Source organism: Eupeodes corollae, chromosome 3 (genome assembly GCF_945859685.1).
Source record: "Eupeodes corollae chromosome 3, idEupCoro1.1, whole genome shotgun sequence".
Lineage (NCBI taxonomy): Eukaryota > Metazoa > Arthropoda > Insecta > Diptera > Syrphidae > Eupeodes > Eupeodes corollae.
In genome coordinates, this window is record NC_079149.1 from 67,771,287 (window position 1) to 67,783,746 (window position 12,460).

The 12,460-nt window shown below is 30.2% G+C and overlaps 2 protein-coding genes across 2 annotated transcripts in view; one reads left to right on the forward strand and one right to left on the reverse strand.

Moving 5' to 3' along the window:
- Window positions 1-734: 734 nt before the first annotated feature.
- LOC129950093 (uncharacterized) lies at window positions 735-1,722 on the reverse strand. Its single transcript, XM_056061901.1, has 4 exons — window positions 1,571-1,722; window positions 1,168-1,431; window positions 1,014-1,108; window positions 735-948 (listed from the first exon to the last, which is right to left on the reverse strand). The coding sequence occupies exons 2-4, from the start codon at window positions 1,422-1,424 to the stop codon at window positions 794-796; spliced, it is 507 nt and encodes a 168-aa protein (XP_055917876.1). The 5' UTR covers window positions 1,425-1,431; window positions 1,571-1,722; the 3' UTR covers window positions 735-793.
- A 6,865-nt stretch (window positions 1,723-8,587) lies between these two features.
- The window catches only part of LOC129949209 (resistance to inhibitors of cholinesterase protein 3), a 31,783-nt gene continuing 27,910 nt past the window's right edge, over window positions 8,588-12,460 (forward strand). The window contains exon 1 of the mRNA XM_056060513.1: window positions 8,588-8,721. The gene's annotated coding sequence lies outside the window, so the exon portion shown is untranslated. The remainder of the gene's footprint in view (window positions 8,722-12,460) is intronic.

Consider the following 12,460-nt stretch of genomic DNA (forward strand, 5'->3'; position numbering starts at 1 on the left):
TTCAGTCTTGATACACTTTTGTTGAACCTAATAGGTTTATTTGAACTTTTAAATAAAGTTTGTATAGGAACGTAAGAAGAAACCGTTGAATCTAAAATGTTCCGAAACAGAGTAAAAGCTTGTTTAGTATCCTTACTGCTAAATATATGTTGCCAATCTACTGTGTTTAAATAAGATTTTATGAAATTATAATCAGCTTTTTTAAAATCATACAATTGAGAATTATTTTTCGATTTATTATCTTGTATTCATTTGAATTACTAAGGCGGAGCTCATCGCCTGCGTACGTTTGTATTTCTAAACTTTGACTTCCACAGAACAAGCTCCTATAATTCTGAAGAGTAAAAGAAGATTCCTCCTAAACTTAAATATAACTATAGCGAAGCTGTGAGTTCGTTTTTGCTTCACTTGGGATATATATTTGCCTTTTATATTTTCCATCGGAGCAGATTCTCACTTTTAATAGCGAAAACAACACAAAAATACTCTCACCAAATTAAAGAAAAAAGATAAGATTTTTTGAAGAATTCGAAACTTCATAAAAAATCTGTTATTATGACACCTTTTATGCTGGGATATATTAATTGTATTTGTTAATACAGGGTTGACTTCAATAAGGTAATAAGCCACACTGTAACAAAAACGCCGAATGAATTAAGAAATGTTTGTCAAGTATATCGTCATCACAAGATACAGAAGACAGGATGCTTTGTTGCCATAAAAATCCATAACTCTTCAGTTATAATTTAGTTTTTAATTAACATTAACTGTAGATACATAATAAAAACAAGATTTACTCTTTGCCGGTTGTCCAATTCTTTGGCCTTTCTGCCATCAAAGTATAATCGTGGTTGACTCCATGAAGTGATCCCAATTCGTGGGTGCTACGCTCTGGAAAGAATTCCCATCCTTCTTCAATGGAAAGTTTTTTAAGGAATCCAGCCAAACCTTCAAATTGTTCACAAAACAGTTATTAAATGTCAAAGTTTGCTACAAAATTTTCTTATTATTACTGAAAACGATTCCCATGAACACCCCTCCAGGAACTGTTCGCTTCCATGATCCGTATACAGCTCCGGCCATCAAACCACCGATTGTGTAGTTCCACCTAGAAATAAATGTATTCCAAAGAGCCACCTTATACAATAAAATATATAATCATTTTACTTGTCGTCGACTTTTCGGATGTTATTGGCAGCATAACATCCTAGAGTAAATGCGGAAGCCATTCCAACTAAGGGTCCAGTGTTGTAGGCAAACCTTCCAAGTGTGGCGAGATATCCCCGAGGTTTCGACACCATAAGAACATCAATTGTCGAATAGGCAAGTCCCAGACTGACTGCAATCCTGTTAATGGCAATTATCTTACCGACTGCATCTTCGCCTTCGGGATTGTCGTAGTAATTAACCTTAAGGAGCGACATCTTTTAGCTGAAGTTTAAAAACAAAATCAATTTGTATGGTGTAGTTAGTTTAGAATTTTGTGTGTTTTAATATTTTGTAATGATTAATTGGATCACAATAAAATAAATGCTTTTAGTTAATATTAAAATTGGAAAAAACATCTAACCTGCTATTTACGTAATTTTTGACAACTGCAACCAACACCAACTGTGAAATTCATGCCAAAATGACATGTGTCAATTTTTTCGGCCAGAGTTCAAGAATGCATGTTTTTTTTACCGAAGAGGTAGATGGGAGAGAAATAAAATGTAATAGATTTTCTTGTACACCACCGAGTTTATTCGAAAACCACATTTTTGTCGTCTTGTGTGGTTGTATCGAAACACTATTCTGATAAATAGTTTGTCTTCGCCTCCAACTCGCCGTATCGTTCGGTAGCCATTTTCATAGCTAGTCTAACAGGCATCGAATTTTGCTAATCGGCTGAGTTCACATCAAAACTCTGAAATAGACTTACGTATACAAAGTGGGATGTTTTCAAATTTGTTTTCAGTAATTAAATGCTAATCATTTATGAAGTTCTAACTAAGAAATAAATCATAGAGGAAATATATTATATTAGATAATATATTTCCTCTATGATATAAATTAAGCTACTAGGAACATATTCCTCAACTAATATACAAGATTCGACATTCCATTCTTACTCGACAAGATAAGAAAGCAAAAAGTCTTTAAAATAATCAACTTTATTTAAAGTTTTTATAGTGAGTTAAACACTATTCACATGAGCACGACCAACGAATGAACGAATATTCATCGATTTTGACATTTCTTTCACATGAGAGTTTTTAATTCGTTGCGAATGAATGATTTTTGGTAGGTTAAGACTCGCGATTATTTTATTCGTCGCGAGTGTGGAAAATGTGGAACGCGAATAAAGTTTGACAGTTCGTATCAACTACAATTTTTTCCGCGACGAATGAATTTGTTTTCTTAAATTTATTAGTATATGTTAATGAAAAGTAAAAGTATGCATCATTAATCAAATAGAAACTATATTGCTATCGTTTTTTTTTCTAATAAATTCGTCGTTCGTTGTTAGCGATCATGTGAATACTACTTTAAAGGGCTAACGCCCGCCCGGTAAATTTTTTTGTTTTAAAACTGTTTTAAAAATAACAATTTAAATCGAATATTTAAAATCAAAATTTGAAAAGGACTAAATTGGCAAGTTGGACGACGACTTGTAGTGTCTTTTAAGACGTTTATGTCTTCATTAATATAAATCGTCCGAATCGATTTCAAAACTTAATAGTGCTCAAATAAATACATTTGGGTTGTTTATTGCTACACATATTATTAATTTCACTTAAATGCTGTCTTTTTGACACCGAATGTATTAGTTATTGTAATAGAAAACTAATAAGTAAAAGGCGCATTTAATTTATTTATTAGTATACACGGAAATCAACTTTGTAAACATTTAAATCGAAGATGCCTAAACATTTGCTTAGCAATTTATTTTTGGAAAGGCCAACTGACTTTAAAATAGATTGACTTTTAAGACTTAAAAAAGTCAAAGAGTTTTTGATTCATTTAAAAATGAGCTGAAACTTTTTTTGAATTAAAATTATTTTTGATGTCATTGCATTACTTTACTTTACTGCAGTCACAAAAAGACTTACATAAGTCTTCAAACTCTGATTTGAATATGGGCTGTGCTAATATTTTGTCAAAGTACACAAGCCATTTTTATAAATTATGTATGGCACAAAAGAGGCGGTGAGCGTAGCTAAATAACATTTAAAAAAAAAGGTTTTTAATATATCACTTTTTAAGATTGGTAAAAGCATGTATGTATGTACATATATAAGGTTTTTTGAGGATTTATACATTTTTAAAGTTAATTTAGTTCTTGTTGTCTTAACAATTTTACGAAATCAAGTTTTTTAAGTATGTATATTAAAACAATAAAAACAATGTTGAAAGTGGGTACTTTTTAAACTTGAACAAATAGTTCAAATCAGACTTTGGATCAGCATTAAAAATAAAGTCCAAAACGTATTTTTCAAAAGTATTAAAATATCAAATTCAAGTTTCACTCGAAACTTCATATAGATTCAAATAAAGACTCATAACTAATGAGAATTTCTAGAAACTAAGTAAGATTTTAAATTGCATCCCAAATAGAAAGATTTGATCTTTTCAAAATCTTCATACCATTTATTGTTAAGATATGTAGAAATTCTATTGAGTACAGGATGTTCGCAGTAGACTTAAAGCTTCAGGAAAATAAGTTGACTATTATGACTATTAACAAGCAAGTGTTTAAACCATTGAATAATTACAAATAGAAGTAGACACCGAACATTGCTCAAACGACCATGCGACTTATGAGCACCCAGTGAGTACTATTAGTAGCTTGAATATCATTTTCATGATATTGGTTTTTGTATATGCTAATTTAAATGCTCAAAAGGTTTTTGTATACAAAGTCAAAAGGGATTAAAAAAGTCCTTTTGGGATCTTTTTTGAAAAGGACACTAATATCAATGTGTACACGTTGAAAAAAAAAACGGTTTTAAGAATAGGCAAGGTATACCTACATCTTTGGAAGAAAAATGAATTATCAATCCAGACATATTATGTATGTTTGTATATGTATTTCATTTGTGTTTATCATATATGTAGATGACTTTTTGTTGTAAGTTTTTGTATTTTATTGAGTGCGGTTTTGTCTACGGGTCGATTGAAATTTGTAGTTAAATTAAAAATGTATTGTGATTATAAGGATTGTTTAAATAAAAAAAGTTCAGGTGTGCCGCGGTTTCGACTGCCACAAAACGAAGGTCTAGCCTAAATTTGGCTAGTAAACTCCGGAAATAGCTATTCCGAAAAGCTAATAAACAATGAGCCAATTTTTATTTGTGCAGACCATTTTAATAAAAGTGAAATATGTTTGAACAGCATAAGATCGCGATTGAATATGGATGCAGTTCCTTATAATTGCAAAACCGCAAATTTGATGGCAATACAACAAAATAAGAAAGTTTATAATGGGAATGTAACGTAAGTTAATTTAAATCACAAAATAAATATTTTCATGAATATAAAAAAATTGATGTTTTGTTCTCGATATCTCGTGAATAATAAAAGACATTGACTTCAAATTATTTTCATTTATTGTTAAAAAAATTTACGAAAAGTGGTGCAGCAGGTATGAGATACCGTTATTAATCGGTATACATTTTGTTTCTCCATGATGTAGTAGATCGTATACTTATTTTAGCTTAAATAAAATTTGAATACAAATCTGTGGCAATAACCCATAACAGCATAAGTCGACTTATGCTCAAATTGAGTTAATGATGCAATTTTTTTTCCATTTTCTTGTTGCTTCAGTCTGTGAATTTTTCATTTTAATATCTTTGTCCGTTACAAAGATATAGCTCTTTAAAAAAAAAACATAAGTCAGGAAATTCTAAATAAGCAAAAGGAAAAACAACACAAGTCATAAGTATCCGAAAAACCGAACTACTTACAGGTTTTTCGAGAACTTAATCTAAAAATAAAGAGTCCTAAACTGAGTGTTATGTTTATGGCAGCTTTAGAAAGAAATCCCAATCTTTTGATAATTGACCATAAGTTTTTAGAACCCGGACACACTCATTTAGAGTGCGATGTCGATCACTCAGTCATCGAAAGAAAGAAAAAACACACATGTGTCAAAATACACCATCCAAGGGATTGGTAAAATTACTAAAAATTGTTCAAAAATGGTTTTCGACTAGAATGTCTCGAAAGCAAACAATGATATTGAGTTCGGAATAATTTTATTTTAGAGTTTTGACACAATGTTGCAACTTAATTTAATGTGGTTTGTAAAAATATTCAATTTACAATTTTTTTTTCAAGCAAAACAAAAATTACTTAAAATCTTCAGCTTTACATTCAAAGTATTTAAAGTTGATCAAAACATTGATATACAACGTAAATCGGAAAAGGTTCAAGAACATACTTTAGGTATATGTTAGTACCTTACTGCCTTGAAAATTATAAGTAGGTATGTAGATAAATATTTCACCAAAAGTCGGTTAACTTTCATAACTTTTTTAGATAGGTACATTTGTAAATTTCATTTAATTAAAACAACTCATCTATAAATATAATTATGTATGTCTTATTCAAGGTTGGCACATCACATTGTTATAAAAATAAAGCGAGGTATAATAAGAAGACAACTTCTTTACCACTGACATGTGACTACAAAAACTGCTTAAAGTCAAAACTACTTCCATGCAACCGTCACCCTAAAGCAAAACAATATCACAAAAAAATACGTAAAAACAAAAACAAAATAGAAAATTAATTCTTAAAGCCATGTAGGTATGTAAGTACCTACCACAAAATGTATATAAACAAATTTAACAATGCAAGATGAAATTGTATGTTATTCGTGTACACACAGTGCACTGGTAAATGGTAACATGATCCAAAATGGCTTTAAGAATCCTTTTTTACTCTACTTCGATTACATCTTTTTTTCTTCACTCCAAAGTTTTTTGCTTTAAAGCAAAGAAATCTGCCAAAAATACTACTAAAATGGTTGAAAAATCTAATAGGTACGCCCCTTACTTCTGTTATATATATATACATATATACCTCCATACATATGTACATATGTTCCTACTAACCTCCATTTGTGCAATTACCTACCTAAAATTAGCCTAAACAATATACCTACCTACCTATGCTTATGTATGTATGTACATTGTAGAAAGTATGATTCGTCCACTATCCCTATTTTCAGAAAAAAAAGAAATTTAAAAATAAACCCATCCCAACCCATATCAAACTAACAACGAAATTGAAGAAATACTCACAAAACATCATCATTTTCGTTTTATAAATGAGAACGAATTACGAAATTTAAAAAAGGAAAACAAACCTTCAAAATACATTTTCTGTAGCGAACGTGATTTGGCCTTGAATGCCACACACATGTATACCTACACAGTTGTTATTGTTGTTTTTTATTCTCTTTCTCGACAACAAATTGTGAGTAAATTTCCCATAAGAACCAAATCTGTTAAATTGGGTGTTGTATTTGATAGACTGAGATACAATAACTCGCCGGCGATACTAGCGACTTATGAGCATTTGAGAAATAAGTGTCGCCATCTAGAGCAGGATTTGCCCGGTGTCCCTTCTATTTGTAATTATTCAATGGTTTAAACTTGTTTTCCTGAAGCTTTAAGTCTACTGCGAACATCCTGTACTCAATAGATTTTCTGCAAGTTATGGGCCCAGCTAGTGTTACATAATTTTTGAATTTAATACAAAATTTGTATCGCACTAGCTCGTATAGCAATTTTTAATGGTAAACATTATTCAACTTGGAGGACACAAATGGAAGGAGTATTGCACAAGCTTCGTCTTCTCAAAATAGTCCAAGGAAAGGAAGAAAGACCAACCGAAAACAGGGATGAGCAGGAAAAATGGAATGACAAGGATTTGGATGAAAGAAGTGAACTATTACTCGCCATGGAAGCACACTTAGTAGCTCTTGTTAAGAACTTTTAAAAATCTAAAGAGATCTGCGATTTCTTGGCTTCAATCTATTATAGGAAAAGTGTACGGCAAAAGGCTGAAGAATTCAAAAAATTATTGAACATTCGTATGGAAAGAACTCAAACTATGGACGAATATCTGCGGGAATTCTGTGTTATAATCAGTCGTTTGACGAAACTAGAAGCAAAGCTCGATGATGATCTTCTCGGTGATTCAAAGCCAAAATTATCAAATGATAATACACTGAAAGTAAGAGGTAAATTTAACAATTTTTCATCTCATTCCAACAAACCCAAGAAATTTGGTCAATCAACATAACAAACATTCGGTACAAGTTCATTTGGCTCAAGGTATTGCAACTACAATTGTCGACGTTGTGGACGCAAAAGGCATAAGGCAAGTAATTGCCGATCCAATGATGAAGTGGCAAGATAAGTTGATGACTCGTATTGCAAAACTGGTTTTATGAGGAGGAGTCCTTAGAGCTTTCTCTTACAAAAGCACTCGAGGTATCAGACAGTCTTAAATACAACTAAAGTTCTCATTGGTGCTTGGATAGTGGAGCTACTTCTCACATGTGCCACAGCGAAATATTTTGTTTATCTTTATCAAAACGTCACGTTAGGTATGTTAAACTTGCAAATGATAAACAAATAAAGATCATGGGCATTGGACATTGGTACTGTTGATATAGTCAACTTGTTTTTCTGAAGTTTTAAGTCAACTGCGAACATCCTGTACTCAATAGAATTTCTACAAGATATTTTTTGATTTCTAATTTAGGCTTACAAAAATTCGTGTTTGGTTGTTCTTAGCATTTTAAAAGGGGCATATTTTAAAAACCTGATGTGATAAAAATGTAATGGCAAGAATCAAATTTAGGACATCTTAATCCTTTTTTGTCGACCAGTGTTATCCATGAAAGAAACTTGGAAATTTACCTTGAACAGCAATTGAGAAAAGCACAATACAGACCTAAAATTAAAAGTCTTTTGATCTAAGAAATTACAAATTTCCATGAGGAAACTGCATCAAGATATTAAATAGAACAAAATTAAGTTAAAATCGGTGATGGTATTGCATCACTAAGTAGTTCAAGCTTAAGATTTGGATCAAAACGTAGATAGCCAAAAGTCAGATTTCTTTGAATCTTCCAAATTTCTGCTAAGCGAAGGAGTAGCATATTTATATGTTAGAAGTTATAGTAAAAGAAGAAGAAAGAAGTGATAAAAATATTCGTGAAAAAATAAATTCAACCGGTTTGTGAAGTCGGAGCGGCCTCAACTATTAAATTTTTAAAACACTTTTAAATGCTAAAAGGCATACATACATCGCTCAATATGAAAATATACTGAAGAAAAACAAGACAATCGAAACACAAAAAAATACAAGAAGGATTTTTTTTAGCAATTAGAGAATTGAAACATTTTTAAAAACAGTGTTCAATTTTTTTTTCAAAAGATTCGCCTTGAATTATCTTGTTTTGCTTAATTTCAATTTAAAGCGCATGTACAAAATTTATGAATGGTCAATGCGAATTGCATATACACTTCCAGCATCTCAGCTGGCATTTTCATCACAGCATTAAAAGAGAAATCCAATCGGGCAATCGATTTTTCTTTTTCATAATAAATTTAACATTTTGTGTGATAAACAAAAGTTTAAAAAATAAATAACTTAAAATAAGTTTTCAGAAGGAGGCGAAAGTGATTTTGGTTAGGTACCAAATTTTATCATAAAAATGTAAGGAAACTTCATATAGTTGAAAAAATATTTCTTTTTGTCTGCGGATGTTTTTTAATGTTAATATCTAAAATATATTTGTTGATAATAGTCAAAGTAAAAGGAAGCATATATGAGCTTAAAAACAGTTTAATAATAATGTAAATTAGTTTAGTTCGTAAGTCTTTTGCATGCCCACTTTTGCATCTATCAAAGATAAGACAGCTACAGGGTTGTATCTGTATGTTCCAACCAATATATTTCATTGTTGTCTGTCTGCAAAAATATGTATTTAGTTCACAATTAAGCAAAGTATAAAACAAATTTTGACTCTGAATTCATTTGTTTCTACTTAGGTTTAAGTGCGGGACTAAAATTAACTGTGGACGATTTTTGACAAATACTTTAAATATTTTCTCTGAATTTGTTAAATCAATTTTATGTGAATATATGTATGTACATATTAAAAAAGTAATTAACAAATTTGGCAACTTTATTCAGGAATTAGTGAGTTTAACTGATGTTTAACTAAGTTTAATATTTAATATATAAGTTGGTGTAAGTTTAATATAATTTAGTATTTATGCCTTTAGGCTGTGTACTTAATTTGTTTATCAGAAAAATTCAATGCCGAAGATTGTAAGAGTGACCTTGAAAGATTCCCAATTTTTGAAATAGATTGAATGTAATATTAGAACTTATTTCAAAATTTAAATCTAAAAATTCTTACAATCTGTCTATCCAATAAGTAACCTCGCCTATTTCCATTGTCTTAAAGTGTGTTTTTTAGAAGTGTAGTTTTCAAGAAGAAATAAAACGCATATAAAGATAAATGTTTCCAACTATGTTTTTAAAAATGATTTTCGGGTGATTGGCCGCTTCAACTGGATCGAATAAATTCCAGCTAAGAGTTTGAAATTTCTGCCACTTTTTGCCGTACGGGACACTTTGGGCCGTCAAAACGCTCTAAATGTTCTCTTCCAATTCGACATTTCTTGTGTTGTGAAGACATTAGACTTCACATAACTCCACAAAAAAATGGCCCAAGATGCGAGATAATACGATCACCAAAAGTTCCTTTAACAAATTGATGCGTGGCGTCAACTGAGCCATTACTTTAAATAAATAAATTTCCATAATTTGCTAACGTTATTCGTTCCAAAATTGCAAATCAATCTGAGCATATATCAAGTAACAGCTGTCACAACAGACTAAACCTCAAGTCTAAAAAAACATCCGTTATAAAGTAAATATGTAACGCACCTATATTGAATGGAGAAGGGAAATGACATAGTATTTTGAAAATCGATATGTTTCCGCGCTTCGACTGAATAAAATTGTTTTCTTCGATTCAAATACAACTAAGTGAGCAAACATTGTAGGGAGAATATGAGAAGTCACTTCTAAGGCCAAGTTTTTCAGTGAAAGACCAAAGTTAAGTCAAAATTCACTCACCATCATAGTCGTTTAGTTAACAATGAATTGACAAAACAGATGCATTTGGTTTGGCATCCTTGCGGAGCCGTCGTAATTTCGAACTGAACTTTTAAACTTCTTTTGAAATAAACGTACATATGTATATTAATTTGTTTCCATAGATAATAGGTACTTCAATAAAACAGTCCCTTCTTTGAATTTAAGTAAAACAAATTATGCGTGGGTGTATCACTAAATTTGTTTTGAGCGTATAATAACTTTTTAGCCAAAAATAACGATAAAGGTTGTATGTAGAGCATCTTTTGTTATGCCATATTATACCCAAACAATCTAATAAAAAAGAGGCTGGAATGTGACCCACACTGATAACTTCCCATCCCCTCTGTCGATTTGTCTTTCTTAAAAGTGTGTAGGTTTTCGTGTTGGGTAAAAAAAGTTGTTAGTTGAATTATTCTTACAAATTTTAAAATTACCAACAATATTTTTCATATAAAGAAATAGTTTAGTTTGAAAATATAGTTTTGTTAAACAGATTTTTATTCGAAAACAAATGTTTACCAATTTTAGTAGCATTTCATGAATTTTTACAAATTGGATGAATGAAATTAATTTAAGAGATATCAAGAACCGAGAATCAATTTTTACCAAATTTGCTTACTATTTTTTGTAGATGTTATTTTTTTATGAAAAAACGGATTGTTGGTTTAAAAAAAAAAAATTAGTGAATATTGAAAACAATATTTTCTGTTTGAAGACAATATTTTTAATTTTTAAAACCTATTTGAGTCGCAAGTAAATTTTTACCTAGTTTTAGTATTTTTTTTTTGTGAGGTTTTTAATTTTTGTAAAAAAACTGTAAATTAGATTTTCTTCAAAATTTTACTGACAACAATATTTTTTAAAAGATAAAAGTAGTTTATAGCCAATATCTCAAAGTTTTGAAAAGATATTTGAGTCAAAAATCAATTTTTACCAACTTTAAGTAGTGTTTTTATAGATGTAGATGTTAAGAACTTAATTTTTAGCTGTAGGAATCATTTTGTATTCGTAAAATTTTCGAGGTGATAAATTTTTTTGATTTACCAAAAAAATCCGTTAATTAGATTTTTTTCAAAAATATAGGTACCTGTTTTATATCACGTTACAATATATTATATAAAATTAAATTTAAGTCTCTAGCATTTTTGGTTCGTGAGATAATTAGGGTAAACCAAAATTTTCACCTTTTATAAACTGCTATATCTTCAGAGCGCTTTCTGCATCTTTCTGCATTATTATCTGTATAACAAAATTTGTTTGAAGTCGGTATCTCTTCTGCTTCTTGAGCTATGGACGACGAAAAAAACGTCGTGACGTACGAATGTACGTACACACGCACACACATACATATTTCTAAAAAACTTTTATTTCGACTTTAGGGACCTTGAAACGTTGAGAAATGTCAATTTTTTTTATTTGACAAACCAGGCCCATTACAATAACTTCCTATGGGAAGTTAAAAATAAGTTTTTGTATTTTTGATTTTCCTCAAAAACTAGAAGACATAAAACCGTTCAAATTAAAATGTCTATTAAATAACTAAACACAATTCAGCAGTTGAGTTTTAAATTTAAAAAAAAAGATTTAAACTTAACTTATGTTTGTTTTCATCAAAGGACGATTAATTCATATTTTAACTTAGACTCTAGTTTTAAAATTATTAACGTGGTTTAAAGCTTACTCGTATATAACTATATAATAGATAACTCATTATCATTTTAATTTTAAATGCTATTTTGTATATGGTGAAAATGAAATGAAATGTAAATCATTCCCGGCCAGTGAGCTATATTCATATGTATGTATGTATGTATGTATATGATTGCTTTCAAAATTGATAAATTAAAAAGTGTTTTTGAATTTGCAATCGGATTCATTCAGTGTATAACAAGAAAAACATAAACGTCACATTCACCTTCTTCTGGTCCTTTCAGAACAGCAAATTGTAGCTCAAATTAATTTCAATTTCAATTGTTTTAATTCTCTCAAAAACAAGGAAAAAATAAATAAAAGAAGATACTGACGTCACAGAATGTTTTCAATATAATTCCTAGATTATGTTATACACTTTGGGTAACTCCTTTAGTGAAAAAAGTAGTGAGTATGCTAAGCTTTTTCTTAGTATCTGAACTATTCAGAAAATGATCTTGTGAATTGTATGGTCTTAAAGTTTGATGATTTGAAATTGAAGATCAATCAGTACAAGTGTACAGACATATCTTGAAATAAATATTTTGTTAAATTAAAATGGTAACAAGGGTTCTAGAGATACAGATCCTAGGTA